The sequence below is a fragment of the Artemia franciscana genome, chromosome 19 (genome assembly GCF_032884065.1).
Source record: "Artemia franciscana chromosome 19, ASM3288406v1, whole genome shotgun sequence".
Classification (NCBI taxonomy): Eukaryota; Metazoa; Arthropoda; class Branchiopoda; order Anostraca; family Artemiidae; genus Artemia; species Artemia franciscana.
This window is the reverse complement of record NC_088881.1, coordinates 32554875-32574628: the sequence shown is the minus strand read 5'-3', so window position 1 is coordinate 32574628 and position 19754 is coordinate 32554875. Positions and strand designations below refer to the sequence as shown.

Genomic DNA, 19754 nt, shown 5'->3' with positions numbered 1-19754 from the left:
GTATATATCAAATTTCCTTTCCTTCTGGTCAGCCTCTTTAAGAAGTCGAAATCAAGAATAAAGATTTTGAGCACAGAACAGGGGAAATCGTTGCTTATTAGAGCGTCCGCATAAAATACAAGTAAATATGAATGAAGCTAAAGAGATAGTAGTTTTAGCACTAAAGTTAATAAAGTAGATAAATGAAGCCCAAATTTAAGAATATACATAAATGAAATATGCAGCCACAGTAATTATAATTTAAAAAATGATAAAAGGAATAATAAAGAAGTAATATTTGAAAAAGGTTGAATTTAGAAAACTAAAAAAAAATCGAAAATATTTGAAACAAGGAGGGTAATTTTTTTTTTTTTTTTGAATCTGATTATGTTGCTGCAGCCTGAACAGGAAGAATAGCTTCTTGCAACAATTAAAAATAAATTTCAAAAAATAGAAATAAGACAGAGAGAGAGAGAGAGAAAGAATGAATGAGAGAGAGAAAGAGAGAAAGAGGGAGAGAGAAAATACTGGTAAAATACCAGTTTAGAAATTTATATTCTCAGATATTTATTTTATTCCTGTTTTCGACCCCAAAACATCACGAAAAAAAACTATACATTACCTCTATGCAATATTTACATGACCTTATATGTGGTTCTCCAGTTTCGACATCTGCGAACGAAGTAATCGAGGCCATACTGGCGCTTGAAGAAGGCAGTTTAAATTTTATACTATTTTTTACACTAAATTCACTCACTCTTCGATTCATCTCTGGACTCTCCTGTGACCGGTAAATGAGCTTCCCTTAAAAATTAAAGACTCGGTTAAAATATTTACTTCATAATTTATTATTATCTTTCTTTTTCATAGAATAAACATTAAACACAATATTAATGAAATGAAAAAATGAACAATATAATGAATAAACACGTTAAATTACGGTTTAAACATCCTGTGCAATTTTTAGGTTCGTTGTTTTTTCGCAGTTTAACGTTTTAAATGTCCCAACATAAAACGATTTCGCTATCATTTGATAGCTGAAATTCAGCTATATCCATCAGCTGAATCAAATGTGTGAGATTTTCTCTAATTTTCTTTTGAAAAACATGCTGAAAATTGGTTGAAAATCGTCAAAAAATACTTTTTTATTTTTTAAGCAGCTTTTCTAAGGAAATCCTAAGCAATATCATAATTCTGGTTCGGTGAAAAATACATATGAGACTAATGGCCCACATAAGTATCTTTTCTTTTCGATTGAAGTGAGATCTGTAGCTTGCCGCAAAAAGCGCATTTTATGGGGAACATAAATCTTAAAAATAGACAAAAATAGTAAATTTTTAAGAAAACAAAAGCCAAGAGCTCATATGGCACTTGTGACGAGGCAAGAAGAGCTAAGAGCCAAGAGATCATATGGTATGAGATCTAGCAAAATTCTATGAATCAATAGACTGACTTAAAAGGAAAATAAGAGGCTTAATGCCGGTCAGGATTTAAAATAAGAGCTCTGAGTCACGATGTCCTTCTAAATATCAAAATTCATTAAGATCCGATCAACCACTCGTATGTTATAAATACCTAATTTTTTCTAATTTTTCCTCTCCCTTTAGCCCCCCAGATGGTCGAATCTTGGAAAACGACTTTATCAAGTCAATTTGTGCAGCTCCCTCAAACGCACACCAATGTTCATCGTCCTAGCACGTCCAAAAGCATCAAACTCGCCAAATCACTGAACCCCTCCCCCATCTCCCCCAAAGAGAGCGAATCCAGTACGGTTCCGTCAATCACGTATCAAGAACATTTGCTTATTCTATCCACAAAGCTTCATCCCGATTCCTCCACTCCAAGTGTTTTCCAATATTTCCCCCTCCAACTCCCCCCGATGTCACAAGATCTGGTCGGGATTTGAAATAAGAGCTCTGAGACATGAATTCTTTCTAAATATCAAATTTCATTAAGATCCGATCACCTATTCGTAAAATGAAAATACCCCAATTTTCACGTTTTCCAAGAATTCCAGTTTCCCCCTCCAACTCCCCCAATGTCACAGGATCTCGTCGGAATTAAAAATTAGAGCTTTAAAGCCCAAGACCCTTCTAAATATCAAATTTCATTTAGATCTGGTCACCCTTTCGTAAGTTAAAAATACCTCAATTTTCAAAATTACCCCCCCCCCCCCAAATTCCACCAAAGAGAGCAGATCCGGTCCGATTATGTCAATCACGTGTCTTAGACAGGTTCTTATTCTTCCCATTCAGTTTCATCCTGATCTCACCGCTTTAAGTATTTTCTAAGATTTCCGGTTCCCCTCAACTGCCCCCCCCCCAATTACGCTGGATCCGGTTGAGATTAAAATGAGATCTGAGTCACTAGGTCCTTCTAAATATGAAGTTTCATGAAGATCCGATCACTCCTTCGTAAGTTAAAAATACTTCATTTTTTCTAATTTTTCAGAATTAACTCCCCCCCCCCCAATAGAGCGGATTCGTTCCAATTATGTAAATCGCGTATCTAAGACTTCTGCTTATTTTTTCCACTAAGTTTCATCCTGATCCCTCCACTCTAAATGTTTTCCAAGATTTAGTTTTCCCCCTCCCAACCCCCCCCCCCAATGTCACCAGATCCGGTCAGGATTTAAAATAAGAGCTCTGAGACACGATATCCTTCTAAATATCAAATTTCATTGAGATCCGATCACCCGTTCGTAAGTTAAAAATACCTCATTTTTTCTAATTTTTCAGAATGAACCCCCCCCCCCCCAACTACCCCAAAGAGAGAGGATCCGTTTCGGTTATGTCAATCATGTATCTAGGACTTGTGCTTATTTTTCCCACCAAGTTTCATCCCGATCCCTCCATTCTAAGTGTTTTCCAAGTTTTAGGTTTCCCCTCCCCCCCCCCAATGTCACCAGATCTGGTCTGGATTTAAAATAACAGCTCTGAGACACGATACCATTCCAAACATCAAATTTCATTAAGATCTGATTAACCGTTCGTAAGTTAAAAATACTTCAATTTTTCCATTTTTTCCGAATTAACGGGCCCCCCACTCCCCCCCCCCCCAGATAGTCAAATTGGGAAAACGACTATTTCTAATTTAATCTGGTCCGGTCCATGATACGCCTGCCAAATTTCATCGTCCTAGCTTACCTGGAAGTGCCTAACGTAGTAAAACCGGGACCGACAGACCGACAGAATTTGCGATTGCTATATGTCACTTGGTTAATACCAAGTGCCATAAAAAATTGAAAATAGCGTTCTAATTTTGTGTAATGTTTTAAGAGAGACCTGAAATCTGAATTTTTGCATTGGTTAAGTTGAAAGTTGAACAACCATATACATCTTGAAAACTTGGGAAAAATAAGGAATTAAACTTTTGAATAAGACCTTCATATGCAGTTATGCAGTCTCTGATATTAGCCCCTGGTGGCAAGGACCATAAAATCCATAAAATTATGCAAAATAAAACATAGATAATTATATATAATACTTCACATTTAACTTCCAGTATTCGATTTCAAATAGTTCTTCTGAAGTATTTTCAATGAAATACTTTCACTATATATATATATATATATATATATATATATATATATATATATATATATATATATATATATATATATATATATATATATATATATATATATATATATATATATATATATATATATATATATATATATATATATATATATATATATATATATATATATATATATATATATATATATTTCGACTTTGCCAGGTCATTAAGCTTATAACCAAATATGATCAACAACCCCCGGACAAGAATCATAAATTATACAGGTTGTCCATGTTCTACACACAAGATTCTATAACAGAAAAGTGGGTATGTTTGATCGCGGGTTTCCAAATAGCTCGAAACTTTCAGATTTCATTTTCTGGGTCAAGAAAATCATATACTTTGTCAGAAGTTCTTAATTTCAAGCACGCTCTTACGGATTGTTTGCCTTCCCAAGATTCTCAGAGTTTTCTAATTGTATAGTCTGGAAAAAGACCTTCATGTGCAGCTATGCAGTCTCTGATATTAAAAGTTACCAAATTAAAAAAGAAACGTGGATAGAAATCAGCATACGGTAGGCTAAAAAAATATGGCACTAAAATATATTTGACTTCCTACTTTCCGGGCCACTGACTTGATTTGTTTGTGAAAGTCTAAATCAAGTAAAAGGCCTAGAAACTAGGAAGTCAAAGATACATCTGTATCTGCTTTGGAGAAAATCAGAGAGTTAAACAGTATGTAATTAATTTTTTTGTTTTACACAAATGTCGATTATTACTGTTGTGTTTCACTATCAAATAAAATTATTTTTCCTATTAAACTTTTATTTATAGGCCTACATCATAGAAAGGCAGTGTTGGTCTTCAAAAATATATAAAAAGAAATAAAGAAAATAAAACTGTACGCAAAAAAAGTGGCATAAACAACTAGACAAACAAATCACTCGCATCTGAAAAAAAATTTTACATACAAAAGAGCAGGGGGATGGGAGAATATGAGAGATGAATGACATGAGATTTCTACTAGAAAATTAAAACGTGTTGACACTTATTATCTTTTTTTTTAATGTTGTAAAGAAGGAGAATAGTCGGTTCCCCCCACTCCGAGCCTTAAAAGGCAGAAAAGTTTTGCTTGAAATGTTTAAATTTGTGCTGGGATGTCTATAAGCATACCAGAACACAGGGAAGGGGTAGGGAGAAGTTCCCCGAAAAATTTCCCAAAGAACCAGTCTGCAAGAAAAACTAAAGCCTGGAACAATTTACATACGTTTTTGGTTTTATTATAGGCGATATGTTACAGATAATTACTTCACTTATTAAAACTCAACCATATGATAAAGATATACCCAACAGTATACCAAAGGCTTGAGGCGTAATTACAGATCTGAAAAGGGTGGAATGAACCAAGCGCGGGATCTCCACCAAGACCGAGATGGAGTTTATGCAGCGATCCGGGTTCCCTCTACCAAACCCCTATTTTGAACACGAAACTCGCTTTTGAGGTAAGGATGATTATCCCTAATCTCAAAACGGCAAATACAATGGTACAGTCAGAAATGTTCTATCTTCTATACTTTATGAGATAAAACCAAGTATCTGCAGGGGTAAAAACAGACTTTCACTGTTCGAAGGCCAATAAGTAGCACAGACATGCTAGAACGACGAAATCAAGCATCCACGTCCAGTAGGAAATGGATGGAAAAGACTGGAAAATAAAGAACAACGGAAAACCATTTATTAATCTCTTCATCTTCATCTATTTTTCCTATCCCAAAAACTAAAAAATTACTATGTTCCAATTTCCTTAAAAAATTAAATGAAAACTAAATCACTATAATAAACAATAAGACTAAAAAGTACTAATGTACATACAAAAAGAATATTTGATATATAACAACATTAATGTAGAAAAGGCAAGAATATTGAAAACACAAGACCCCACTGTCTATGTTATACTCCCCACACTGGCAGACGGGATTCCCAAAAGTAAAGTTGTCTAAAGTAAAGTAAAGTTGTCTACTGATTGGCTAGGTTCTAGCCAATCAGATGAACTATTGCACATCGTCTAAAGAAACAAAACAATTCAGGCGAATTTACTACCGGTATGCTAAGTATCTCCTCGACCTCCCATCTAGGGTAAGTAATTCCTGGTTCAATAGGAGACACGGTATTATGGACCCTAATGCCACCGTCGTCAAATGCATTGAAGTTTATATTAAGGGAATCAATTGACACCTATGGTGTTGCCTTATAAAAAAAGTAAAAGCATTGCGTTTTTTTTTTGTATTGTAATTATTGTGCTTGTTATATATGTTTTGCTTGTGTGATTATTTGGGCAATTAATGTACCTGTGTGCTTGTGTTATAAATTTTAATTTAGTTGTATCTGTCAATTTTTGTCTTTCTCTTTTTTTTTGTTTCATTGTATACTTGATTGTGTTTTTTATATTTTATTTTATACCAAACTTTATTTTACAAATTATTGTATTAATAACGAATCATAAAAAAAAATTAAATTCAAAAGACGTCAAGTTAAGCTCATTGGTCACATCCACCCGAAGGCATGGCATGAAGTTAGCACCCTCCTGAAAACAAGACCATGAAGGCAGAAGAAGAATATTTGGCAAACGTTCTACGACGACTTGAAACCATTGGAAAGACTCAAGAACTATGGTTGGAGATGGAACAAAGACTAAACAAAGGATAGACAGAGAAGTTTCAGCCTGCAGTCAAAATGGAGGATAGAACAAAGGCTAAAAAAAGGATATCCAGAGTAGTTTCAGCCGGCAGTTATAAATGGAAATGGAACAAAGGCTAAATAAAGGATAGCCAGAGAAGTTTCAGCCGGCAGTCAAAATGGAGGATAGAACAAAGGCTAAATAAAGGATAGCCAGAGAAGTTTCAGCCGGCAGTTTTAATGGAAATGGAACAAAGTCTAAACAAAGTATAGCCAGAGAAGTTTCAGCCTGCAGTCAAAATGGAGGATAGAACAAAGGCTAAATAAAGGATAGCCAGAGAAGTTTCAGCCGGCAGTTTAAACGGAAATGGAACAAAGGCTAAATAAAGGATAGCCAGAGAAGTTTCAGCCGGCTGTCAAAATGGAGATGGAACAAAGACTAAATAAAGGATAGCCAGAGAAGTTTCAGTCGGCAGTCAATTGGAGATGGAACAAAGGCTAAATAAAAGATAGCCAGAGAAGTTTCAGCCGGCAGTCAAAATGGAAATGGAACGAAGGCTAAATAAAAGATAGCCAGAAAAATTTCAGTCGCCAGTAAAACTGGAGATGGAACAAAGGCTAAATAAAGGATAGCCAGAGAAATTTCAGTCGGCAGTCAATTGGAGATAGAACAAAGGCTAAATAAAAGATAGCCAGAGAAGTTTCAGTCGGCAGTCAAAATGGAGATGGAACAAAGACTAAATAAAGGATAGCCAGAGAAGTTTCAGCCGGCAGTCAAAATGGAGATGGAACAAAGACTAAATAAGGGATAGCCAGAGAACTTTCAGTCGGCAGTCAAAATGGAGATAGACCAAAGGCTAAATAAAGGAGAGCCAGAGAAGTTTCAGCCGGCAGTCAAAATGGAGATGGAACAAAGGCTAAATAAAGGATAGCCAGAGAAGTTTCAGTCGGCAGTCAAAATGGAAAAAGGCTAAATAAAAGATAGCCAGAGAAGTTTCAGTCGGCAGTCAAAATGGAGATGGACAAAAGGCTAAATAAAGGAGAGCCAGAGAAGTTTCAGCCGGCAGTCAAAATGGAGATGGACCAAAGGCTAAATAAAGGAGAGCCAGAGAAGTTTCAGCCGGCAGTCAAAATGGAGATGGAACAAAGGCTAAATAAAGGATAGCCAGAGAAGTTTCAGTCGGCAGTCAAAATGGAGTTGGACCAAAGGCTATATAAAGGAGAGCCAGAGAAGTTTCAGCCGGCAGTCAAAATGGAGATGGAACAAAGGCTAAATAAAGGATAGCCAGAGGAGTTTCAGTCGGCAGTCAAAATGGAGATGGACCAAAGGCTAAATAAAGGAGAGCAAGAGAAGTTTCAGCCGGCAGTCAAATGGAGATGGAACAAAGGCTAAATAAAGGATAGCCAGAGAAGTTTCAGTCGGCAGTCAAAATGGAGATGGACCAAAGGCTACATAAAGGAGAGCCAGAGAAGTTTCAGCCGGCAGTCAAAATGGAGATGGACCAAAGGCTAAATAAACGAGAGCCAGAGAAGTTTCAGCCGGCAGTCAAAATGGAAATGGAACAAAGGCTAAATAAAGGATAGCCAGAGAAGTTTCAGCCGGCAGTCAAAATGGAAAAAGGCTAAATAAAAGATAGCCAGATAAGTTTCAGTCGGCAGTCAAAATGGAGATGGACCAAAGGCTAAATAAAGGATAGCCAGAGAAGTTTCAGCCGGCAGTCAAAATGGAAAAAGGCTAAATAAAGGATAGCCAGAGAAGTTTCAGTCGGCAGTCAAAATGGAGATGGACCAAAGGCTAAATAAAGGAGAGCCAGAGAAGTTTCAGCCGGCAGTCAAAATGGAGATGGAACAAAGGCTAAATAAAAGATAGCCAGAGAAGTTTCAGTCGGCAGTCAAAATGGAGATGGACCAAAGGCTAAATAAAGGAGAACCAGAGAAGTTTCAGCCGGCAGTCAAAATGGAGATGGACCAAAGGCTAAATAACGGATAGCCAGAGAAGTTTCAGTCGGCAGTCAAAATGGAGATGGAGCAAAGGCTAAATAAAGGAGAGCCAGAGAAGTTTCAGCCGGCAGTCAAAATGGAAATGGAACAAAGGCTAAATAAAGGATAGCCAGAGAAGTTTCAGCCGGCAGTCAAAATGGAAAAAGGCTAAATAAAAGATAGCCAGAGAAGTTTCAGTCGGCAGTCAAAATGGAGATGTACCAAAGGCTAAATAAAGGATAGCCAGAGAAGTTTCATCCGGCAGTCAAAATGGAAAAAGGCTAAATAAAGGATAGCCAGAGAAGTTTCAGTCGGCAGTCAAAACGGAGATGGATCAAAGGCTAAATAAAGGAGAGCCAGAGAAGTTTCAGCCAGCAGTCAAAATGGAGATGGAACAAAGGCTAAATAAAAGATAGCCAGAGAAGTTTCAGTCGGCAGTTCAAAATGGAGATGGACCAAAGGCTAAATAAAGGATAGCCAGAGAAGTTTCAGCCGGCAGTCAAAATGGAAATAGGCTAAATAAAGGATAGCCAGAGAAGTTTCAGTCGGCAGTCAAAATGGAGATGGACCAAAGGCTAAATAAAGGATAGGCAGAGAAGTTTCAGTCGGCAGTCAAAATGGAGATGGACCAAAGGCTAAATAAAGGATAGCCAGAGAAGTTTCAGCCCAGTCAAAATGGAAAAAGGCTAAATAAAGGATAACCAGAGAAGTTTCAGTTGGCAGTCAAACTGAAGATGGACCAAAGGCTAAATAAAGGAGACCCAGAGAAGTTTCAGCCGGCAGTCAAAATGGAGATGGACCAAAGGCTAAATAAAGGAGAGCCAGAGAAGTTTCAGCCGGCAGTCAAAATGGAAATGGAACAAAGGCTAAATAAAGGATAGCCAGAGAAGTTTCAGCCGGCAGTCAAAATGGATAAAGGCTAAATAAAAGTTAGCCAGAAAAGTTTCAGTCGGCAGTCAAAATGGAGATGGACCAAAGGCTAAATAAAGGATAGCCAGAGAAGTTTCGGCTGGCAGTCAAAATGGAAAAAGGCTAAATAAAGGATAGCCAAAGAAGTTTCAGTCGGCAGTCAAAATGGAGATGGACCAAAGGCTAAATAAAGGAGAGCCAGAGAAGTTTCAGCCGGCAGTCAAAATGGAGATGGAACAAAGGCTAAATAAAAGATAGCCAGAGAAGTTTCAGTCGGCAGTCAAAATGAAGATGGACCAAAGGCTAAATAAAGGATAGCCAGAGAAGTTTCAGCCGGCAGTCAAAATGGAAAAAGGCTAAATAAAAGATAGCCAGAGAAGTTTCAGTCGGCAGTCAAAATGGAGATGGACCAAAGGGTAAATAAAGGATAGCCAGAGAAGTTTCAGCCGGCAGTCAAAATGGAAAAAGGCTAAATAAAGGATAGCCAGAGAAGTTTCAGTCGGCAGTCAAAATGGAGATGGACCAAAGGCTAAATAAAGGAGAGCCAGAGAAGTTTCAGCCGGCAGTCAAAATGGTCTTTGGAAGTAATTGCATGGTGCCAAACCGGGTGATTTATCGTCTGTCCACGCAGACATTAAGAAAGCAATTCCGTCAAAAGGAAGAATTCATTCAACTCATAGCCAGAGAAATTTCAGTCGGCAGTCAATTGGAGATGGAACAAACGCTAAATAAAAGATAGCCAGAGAAGTTTCATTCGGCAGTCAAAATGGAGATGGAACAAAGGCTAAATAAAGGATAGCCAGAGAAGTTTCAGTCGGCAGTCAAAATGGAGATGGACCAAAGGCTAAATAAAGGAGAGCCAGAGAAGTTTCAGCCGGCAGTCAAAATGGAGATGGAACAAAGGCTAAATAAAAGATAGCCAGAGAAGTTTCAGTCGGCAGTCAAAATGGAGATGGACCAAAGGCTAAATAAAGGAGAACCAGAGAAGTTTCAGCCGGCAGTCAAAATGGAGATGGACCAAAGGCTAAATAACGGATAGCCAGAGAAGTTTCAGTCGGCAGTCAAAATGGAGATGGAGCAAAGGCTAAATAAAGGAGAGCCAGAGAAGTTTCAGCCGGCAGTCAAAATGGAAATGGAACAAAGGCTAAATAAAGGATAGCCAGAGAAGTTTCAGCCGGCAGTCAAAATGGAAAAAGGCTAAATAAAAGATAGCCAGAGAAGTTTCAGTCGGCAGTCAAAATGGAGATGTACCAAAGGCTAAATAAAGGATAGCCAGAGAAGTTTCATCCGGCAGTCAAAATGGAAAAAGGCTAAATAAAGGATAGCCAGAGAAGTTTCAGTCGGCAGTCAAAACGGAGATGGATCAAAGGCTAAATAAAGGAGAGCCAGAGAAGTTTCAGCCAGCAGTCAAAATGGAGATGGAACAAAGGCTAAATAAAAGATAGCCAGAGAAGTTTCAGTCGGCAGTTCAAAATGGAGATGGACCAAAGGCTAAATAAAGGATAGCCAGAGAAGTTTCAGCCGGCAGTCAAAATGGAAATAGGCTAAATAAAGGATAGCCAGAGAAGTTTCAGTCGGCAGTCAAAATGGAGATGGACCAAAGGCTAAATAAAGGATAGGCAGAGAAGTTTCAGTCGGCAGTCAAAATGGAGATGGACCAAAGGCTAAATAAAGGATAGCCAGAGAAGTTTCAGCCCAGTCAAAATGGAAAAAGGCTAAATAAAGGATAACCAGAGAAGTTTCAGTTGGCAGTCAAACTGAAGATGGACCAAAGGCTAAATAAAGGAGACCCAGAGAAGTTTCAGCCGGCAGTCAAAATGGAGATGGACCAAAGGCTAAATAAAGGAGAGCCAGAGAAGTTTCAGCCGGCAGTCAAAATGGAAATGGAACAAAGGCTAAATAAAGGATAGCCAGAGAAGTTTCAGCCGGCAGTCAAAATGGATAAAGGCTAAATAAAAGTTAGCCAGAAAAGTTTCAGTCGGCAGTCAAAATGGAGATGGACCAAAGGCTAAATAAAGGATAGCCAGAGAAGTTTCGGCTGGCAGTCAAAATGGAAAAAGGCTAAATAAAGGATAGCCAAAGAAGTTTCAGTCGGCAGTCAAAATGGAGATGGACCAAAGGCTAAATAAAGGAGAGCCAGAGAAGTTTCAGCCGGCAGTCAAAATGGAGATGGAACAAAGGCTAAATAAAAGATAGCCAGAGAAGTTTCAGTCGGCAGTCAAAATGAAGATGGACCAAAGGCTAAATAAAGGATAGCCAGAGAAGTTTCAGCCGGCAGTCAAAATGGAAAAAGGCTAAATAAAAGATAGCCAGAGAAGTTTCAGTCGGCAGTCAAAATGGAGATGGACCAAAGGGTAAATAAAGGATAGCCAGAGAAGTTTCAGCCGGCAGTCAAAATGGAAAAAGGCTAAATAAAGGATAGCCAGAGAAGTTTCAGTCGGCAGTCAAAATGGAGATGGACCAAAGGCTAAATAAAGGAGAGCCAGAGAAGTTTCAGCCGGCAGTCAAAATGGTCTTTGGAAGTAATTGCATGGTGCCAAACCGGGTGATTTATCGTCTGTCCACGCAGACATTAAGAAAGCAATTCCGTCAAAAGGAAGAATTCATTCAACTCATAGCCAGAGAAATTTCAGTCGGCAGTCAATTGGAGATGGAACAAACGCTAAATAAAAGATAGCCAGAGAAGTTTCATTCGGCAGTCAAAATGGAGATGGAACAAAGGCTAAATAAAGGATAGCCAGAGAAGTTTCAGCCGGCAGTCAAAATGAAGATGGAACAAAGACTAAATAAGGGATAGCCAGAGAAATTTCAGTCAGCAGTCAAAATGGAGATAGACCAAAGGCTAAATAAAGGAGAGCCAGAGAAGTTTCAGCCGGCAGTCAAAATGGAGATGGAACAAAGGCTAAATAAAGGATAGCCAGAGAAGTTTCAGTCGGCAGTCAAAATGGAAAAAGGCTAAATAAAAGATAGCCAGAGAAGTTTCAGTCGGCAGTCAAAATGGAGATGGAACAAAGGCTAAATAAAGGATAGCCAGAGAACTTTCAGTCGACAGTCAAAATGGAGATGGACCAAAGGCTAAATAAAGGAGAGCCAGAGAAGTTCCAGCCGGCAGTCAAAATGGAGATGGAACAAAGGCTAAATAAAAGATAGCCAGAGAAGTTTCAGTCGGCAGTCAAAATGGAGATGGACCAACGGCTAAATAAAGGAGAGCCAGAGAAGTTTCAGCCGGCAGTCAAAATGGAGATGGACCAAAGGCTAAATAAAGGAGAGCCAGAGAAGCTTCAGCAGGCAGTCAAAATGGAGATGGAACAAAGGCTAAATAAAGGATAGCCAGAGAAGTTTCAGTCGGCAGTCCAAATGGAGTTGGACCAAAGGCTATATAAAGGAGAGCCAGAGAAGTTTCAGCCGGCAGTCAAAATGGAGATGGAACAAAGGCTAAATAAAGGATAGCCAGAGAAGTTTCAGTCGGCAGTCAAAATGGAGATGGACCAAAGGCTAAATAAAGGAGAGCCAGAGAAGTTTCAGCCGGCAGTCAAAATGGAGATGGAACAAAGGCTAAATAAAGGATAGCCAGAGAAGTTTCAGTCGGCAGTCAAAATGGAGATGGACCAAAGGCTAAATAAAGGAGAGCCAGAGAAGTTTCAGCCGGCAGTCAAAATGGTCTTTGGAAGTAATTGCATGTTGCCAAACCGGGTGATTTATCGTCTGTCCACGCAGACATTAAGAAAGCAATTCCGTCAATAGGAAGAATTCATTCAACTCATAGCCAGAGAAATTTCAGTCGGCAGTCAATTGGAGATGGAACAAACGCTAAATAAAAGATAGCCAGAGAAGTTTCATTCGGCAGTCAAAATGGAGATGGAACAAAGGCTAAATAAAGGATAGCCAGAGAAGTTTCAGCCGGCAGTCAAAATGAAGATGGAACAAAGACTAAATAAGGGATAGCCAGAGAACTTTCAGTCAGCAGTCAAAATGGAGATAGACCAAAGGCTAAATAAAGGAGAGCCAGAGAAGTTTCAGCCGGCAGTCAAAATGGAGATGGAACAAAGGCTAAATAAAGGATAGCCAGAGAAGTTGCAGTCGGCAGTCAAAATGGAAAAAGGCTAAATAAAAGATAGCCAGAGAAGTTTCAGTCGGCAGTCAAAATGGAGATGGAACAAAGGCTAAATAAAGGATAGCCAGAGAACTTTCAGTCGACAGTCAAAATGGAGATGGACCAAAGGCTAAATAAAGGAGAGCCAGAGAAGTTCCAGCCGGCAGTCAAAATGGAGATGGAATAAAGGCTAAATAAAGGATAGCCAGAGAAGTTTCAGTCGGCAGTCAAAATGGAGATGGACCAACGGCTAAATAAAGGAGAGCCAGAGAAGTTTCAGCCGGCAGTCAAAATGGAGATGGACCAAAGGCTAAATAAAGGAGAGCCAGAGAAGCTTCAGCTGGCAGTCAAAATGGAGATGGAACAAAGGCTAAATAAAGGATAGCCAGAGAAGTTTCAGTCGGCAGTCAAAATGGAGTTGGACCAAAGGGTATATAAAGGAGAGACAGAGAAGTTTCAGCCGGCAGTCAAAATGGAGATGGAACAAAGGCTAAATAAAGGATAGCCAGAGAAGTTTCAGTCGGCAGTCAAAATGGAGATGGACCAAAGGCTAAATAAAGGATAGCCAGAGAAGTTTCAGCCGGCAGTCAAAATGGAAAAAGGCTAAATAAAGGATAGCCAGAGAAATTTCAGTCGGCAGTCAAAATGGAGATGGACCAAAGGCTAAATAAAGGAGAGCCAGAGAAGTTTCAGCCGGCAGTCAAAATGGAGATGGACCAAAGGCTAAATAAAGGAGAGCCAGAGAAGTTTCAGCCGGCAGTCAAAATGGAAATGGAACAAAGGCTAAATAAAGGATAGCCAGAGAAGTTTCAGCCGGCAGTCAAAATGGAAAAAGGCTAAATAAAAGATAGCCAGATAAGTTTCAGTCGGCAGTCAAAATGGAGATGGACCAAAGGCTAAATAAAGGATAGCCAGAGAAGTTTCAGCCGGCAGTCAAAATGGAAAAAGGCTAAATAAAGGATAGCCAGAGAAGTTTCAGTCGGCAATCAAAATGGAGATGGACCAAAGGCTAAATAAAGGAGAGCCAGAGAAGTTTCAGCCGGCAGTCAAAATGGAAAAAGGCTAAATAAAAGATAGCCAGAGAAGTTTCAGTCGGCAGTCAAAATGGAGATGGACCAAAGGCTAAATAAAGGATAGCCAGAGAAGTTTCATCCGGCAGTCAAAATGGAAAAAGGCTAAATAAAGGATAGCCAGAGAAGTTTCAGTCGGCAGTCAAAACGGAGATGGATCAAAGGCTAAATAAAGGAGAGCCAGAGAAGTTTCAGCCAGCAGTCAAAATGGAGATGGAACAAAGGCTAAATAAAAGATAGCCAGAGAAGTTTCAGTCGGCAGTTCAAAATGGAGATGGACCAAAGGCTAAATAAAGGATAGCCAGAGAAGTTTCAGCCGGCAGTCAAAATGGAAATAGGCTAAATAAAGGATAGCCAGAGAAGTTTCAGTCGGCAGTCAAAATGGAGATGGACCAAAGGCTAAATAAAGGATAGGCAGAGAAGTTTCAGTCGGCAGTCAAAATGGAGATGGACCAAAGGCTAAATAAAGGATAGCCAGAGAAGTTTCAGCCCAGTCAAAATGGAAAAAGGCTAAATAAAGGATAACCAGAGAAGTTTCAGTTGGCAGTCAAACTGAAGATGGACCAAAGGCTAAATAAAGGAGACCCAGAGAAGTTTCAGCCGGCAGTCAAAATGGAGATGGACCAAAGGCTAAATAAAGGAGAGCCAGAGAAGTTTCAGCCGGCAGTCAAAATGGAAATGGAACAAAGGCTAAATAAAGGATAGCCAGAGAAGTTTCAGCCGGCAGTCAAAATGGATAAAGGCTAAATAAAAGTTAGCCAGAAAAGTTTCAGTCGGCAGTCAAAATGGAGATGGACCAAAGGCTAAATAAAGGATAGCCAGAGAAGTTTCGGCTGGCAGTCAAAATGGAAAAAGGCTAAATAAAGGATAGCCAAAGAAGTTTCAGTCGGCAGTCAAAATGGAGATGGACCAAAGGCTAAATAAAGGAGAGCCAGAGAAGTTTCAGCCGGCAGTCAAAATGGAGATGGAACAAAGGCTAAATAAAAGATAGCCAGAGAAGTTTCAGTCGGCAGTCAAAATGAAGATGGACCAAAGGCTAAATAAAGGATAGCCAGAGAAGTTTCAGCCGGCAGTCAAAATGGAAAAAGGCTAAATAAAAGATAGCCAGAGAAGTTTCAGTCGGCAGTCAAAATGGAGATGGACCAAAGGGTAAATAAAGGATAGCCAGAGAAGTTTCAGCCGGCAGTCAAAATGGAAAAAGGCTAAATAAAGGATAGCCAGAGAAGTTTCAGTCGGCAGTCAAAATGGAGATGGACCAAAGGCTAAATAAAGGAGAGCCAGAGAAGTTTCAGCCGGCAGTCAAAATGGAAAAAGGCTAAATAAAAGATAGCCAGAGAAGTTTCAGTCGGCAGTCAAAATGGAGATGGACCAAAGGGTAAATAAAGGATAGCCAGAGAAGTTTCAGCCGGCAGTCAAAATGGAAAAAGGCTAAATAAAGGATAGCCAGAGAAGTTTCAGCCGGCAGTCAAAATGGAGATGGACCAAAGGCTAAATAAAGGAGAGCCAGAGAAGCTTCAGCAGGCAGTCAAAATGGAGATGGAACAAAGGCTAAATAAAGGATAGCCAGAGAAGTTTCAGTCGGCAGTCAAAATGGAGTTGGACCAAAGGCTATATAAAGGAGAGCCAGAGAAGTTTCAGCCGGCAGTCAAAATGGAGATGGAACAAAGGCTAAATAAAGGATAGCCAGAGAAGTTTCAGTCGGCAGTCAAAATGGAGATGGACCAAAGGCTAAATAAAGGAGAGCCAGAGAAGTTTCAGCCGGCAGTCAAAATGGAGATGGAACAAAGGCTAAATAAAGGATAGCCAGAGAAGTTTCAGTCGGCAGTCAAAATGGAGATGGACCAAAGGCTAAATAAAGGAGAGCCAGAGAAGTTTCAGCCGGCAGTCAAAATGGTCTTTGGAAGTAATTGCATGGTGCCAAACCGGGTGATTTATCGTCTGTCCACGCAGACATTAAGAAAGCAATTCCGTCAATAGGAAGAATTCATTCAACTCATAGCCAGAGAAATTTCAGTCGGCAGTCAATTGGAGATGGAACAAACGCTAAATAAAAGATAGCCAGAGAAGTTTCATTCGGCAGTCAAAATGGAGATGGAACAAAGGCTAAATAAAGGATAGCCAGAAAAGTTTCAGCCGGCAGTCAAAATGAAGATGGAACAAAGACTAAATAAGGGATAGCCAGAGAACTTTCAGTCAGCAGTCAAAATGGAGATAGACCAAAGGCTAAATAAAGGAGAGCCAGAGAAGTTTCAGCCGGCAGTCAAAATGGAGATGGAACAAAGGCTAAATAAAGGATAGCCAGAGAAGTTTCAGTCGGCAGTCAAAATGGAAAAAGGCTAAATAAAAGATAGCCAGAGAAGTTTCAGTCGGCAGTCAAAATGGAGATGGAACAAAGGCTAAATAAAGGATAGCCAGAGAACTTTCAGTCGACAGTCAAAATGGAGATGGACCAAAGGCTAAATAAAGGAGAGCCAGAGAAGTTCCAGCCGGCAGTCAAAATGGAGATGGAACAAAGGCTAAATAAAGGATAGCCAGAGAAGTTTCAGTCGGCAGTCAAAATGGAGATGGACCAACGGCTAAATAAAGGAGAGCCAGAGAAGTTTCAGCCGGCAGTCAAAATGGAGATGGACCAAAGGCTAAATAAAGGAGAGCCAGAGAAGCTTCAGCTGGCAGTCAAAATGGAGATGGAACAAAGGCTAAATAAAGGATAGCCAGAGAAGTTTCAGTCGGCAGTCAAAATGGAGTTGGACCAAAGGGTATATAAAGGAGAGACAGAGAAGTTTCAGCCGGCAGTCAAAATGGAGATGGAACAAAGGCTAAATAAAGGATAGCCAGAGAAGTTTCAGTCGGCAGTCAAAATGGAGATGGACCAAAGGCTAAATAAAGGAGAGCCAGAGAAGTTTCAGCCGGCAGTCAAAATGGAGATGGAACAAAGGCTAAATAAAGGATAGCCAGAGAAGTTTCAGTCGGCAGTCAAAATGGAGATGGACCAAAGGCTAAATAAAGGAGAGCCAGAGAAGTTTCAGCCGGCAGTCAAAATGGAGATGGACCAAAGGCTAAATAAAGGAGAGCCAGAGAAGTTTCAGCCGGCAGTCAAAATGGAAATGGAACAAAGGCTAAATAAAGGATAGCCAGAGAAGTTTCAGCCGGCAGTCAAAATGGAAAAAGGCTAAATAAAAGATAGCCAGAGAAGTTTCAGTCGGCAGTCAAAATGGAAAAAGGCTAAATAAAAGATAGCCAGAGAAGTTTCACTCGGCAGTCAAAATGGAGATGGACCAAGGGCTAAATAAAGGAGAGCCAGAGAAGTTTCAGCCGGCAGTCAAAATGGAGATGGAACCAAGGCTAAATAAAAGATAGCCAGAGAAGTTTCAGTCGGCAGTCAAAATGGAGATGGACCAAAGGCTAAATAAAGGAGAACCAGAGAAGTTTCAGCCGGCAGTCAAAATGGAGATGGACCAAAGGCTAAATAAAGGATAGCCAGAGAAGTTTCAGTCGGCAGTCAAAATGGAGATGGAGCAAAGGCTAAATAAAGGAGAGCCAGAGAAGTTTCAGCCGGCAGTCAAAATGGAAATGGAACAAAGGCTAAATAAAGGATAGCCAGAGAAGTTTTAGCCGGCAGTCAAAATGGAAAAAGGCTAAATAAAAGATAGCCAGAGAAGTTTCAGTCGAAAGTCAAAATGGAGATGGACCAAAGGCTAAATAAAGGATAGCCAGAGAAGTTTCAGCCGGCAGTCAAAATGGAAAAAGGCTAAATAAAGGATAGCCAGAGAAGTTTCAGTCGGCAGTCAAAATGGAGATGGATCAAAGGCTAAATAAAGGAGAGCCAGAGAAGTTTCAGCCAGCAGTCAAAATGGAGATGGAACAAAGGCTAAATAAAAGATAGCCAGAGAAGTTTCAGTCGGCAGTTCTAAAAGGAGATGGACCAAAGGCTAAATAAAGGATAGCCAGAGAAGTTTCAGCCGGCAGTCAAAATGGAAAAAGGCTAAAAAAAGGATAACCAGAGAAGTTTCAGTTGGCAGTCAAACTGAAGATGGACCAAAGGCTAAATAAAGGAGACCCAGAGAAGTTTCAGCCGGCAGTCAAAATGGAGATGGACCAAAGGCTAAATAAAGGAGAGCCAGAGAAGTTTCAGCCGGCAGTCAAAATGGAAATGGAACAAAGGCCAAATAAAGGATAGCCAGAGAAGTTTCAGCCGGCAGTCAAAATGGAAAAAGGCTAAATAAAAGATAGCCAGAGAAGTTTCAGTCGGCAGTCAAAATGGAGATGGACCAAAGGCTAAATAAAGGATAGCCAGAGAAGTTTCAGCCGGCAGTCAAAATGGAAAAAGGCTAAATAAAGGATAGCCAGAGAAGTTTCAGTCGGCAGTCAAAATGGAGATGGACCAAAGGCTAAATAAAGGAAAGCCAGAGAAGTTTCAGCCGGCAGTCAAAATGGAGATGGAACAAAGGCTAAATAAAAGATAGCCAGAGAAGTTTCAGTCGGCAGTCAAAATGGAGATGGACCAAAGGCTAAATAAAGGATAGCCAGAGAAGTTTCAGCCGGCAGTCAAAATGGAAAAAGGCTAAATAAAAGATAGCCAGAGAATTTTCAGTCGGCAGTCAAAATGGAGATGGACCAAAGGCTAAATAAAGGATAGCCAGAGAAGTTTCAGCCGGCAGTCAAAATGGAAAAAGGCTAAATAAAGGATAGCCAGAGAAGTTTCAGTCGGCAGTCAAAATGGAGATGGACCAAAGGCTAAATAAAGGAGAGCCAGAGAAGTTTCAGCCGGCAGTCAAAATGGTCTTTGGAAGTAATTGCATGGTGCCAAACCGGGTGATTTATCGTCTGTCCACGCAGACATTAAAAAAGCAATTCCGTCAAAAGGAAGAATTCATTCAACTCAGGATAGCCACAGGGATAGAGGGTGGTAACAAAGTCTTCAGATGGCCATGAATTTTACTTTTCATAGAATAAAACAGTTTATTAATTATAATGTTTGGAAATTTTTTTTGAACATGATTTCGATTATTTGCAATGCATAATCTGATGCGCCCTGCTAAATTCAGGTGAATTTGATTGAATAGGTGCATATTGCCGTCAATTTCAACACACTGACTGATAATGTGTTCTTTCAAGTGGTTTAGATTAGCAATCTTCACAGAGTAAACTTTCTCTTTTAATATGCCCCAGGAAAAAAAATAAAGGGGAGTAAAGTCTGGTGAACAAGGGAACCACTCCACATGACCTCATCTTTCGATAAAGTGAAAAAAAGTACGATCAGTCTCTAACATTTGCAGTAAAATCCTGCTGAAACCAGTTCGGAAGTTCTTCGCCTAGGCGATAAATTTGAGGCATTAATTGGTCTCTCAACATGGTCAGATAAGTCTCACCGGTTACATAAGTGTACAAAAAGTTATGTAGCTAATTGGACCGACAGCTGGTAGTGTTCTGACTCTTCCTTTGAAAAGATTTCATCCTTACAGGTAAAACCTTTACATTTATGTTTTACCTTCCCCTCGAACCACTCCTTCTCCTAGTTCAAGAGCA

At 39.8% G+C, this 19754-nt stretch overlaps 1 protein-coding gene across 3 annotated transcripts in view; it reads right to left on the bottom strand.

Moving 5' to 3' along the window:
* Positions 1–19754, bottom strand: part of LOC136039580 (rabenosyn-5-like) — a 79904-nt gene that overhangs the window by 36556 nt on the left and 23594 nt on the right. For all 3 annotated transcript variants that reach the window (XM_065723433.1, XM_065723434.1, XM_065723436.1), the window contains exon 6: positions 602–783. In XM_065723433.1, the coding sequence (XP_065579505.1) occupies positions 602–783 (182 nt within the window). The remainder of the gene's footprint in view (positions 1–601; positions 784–19754) is intronic.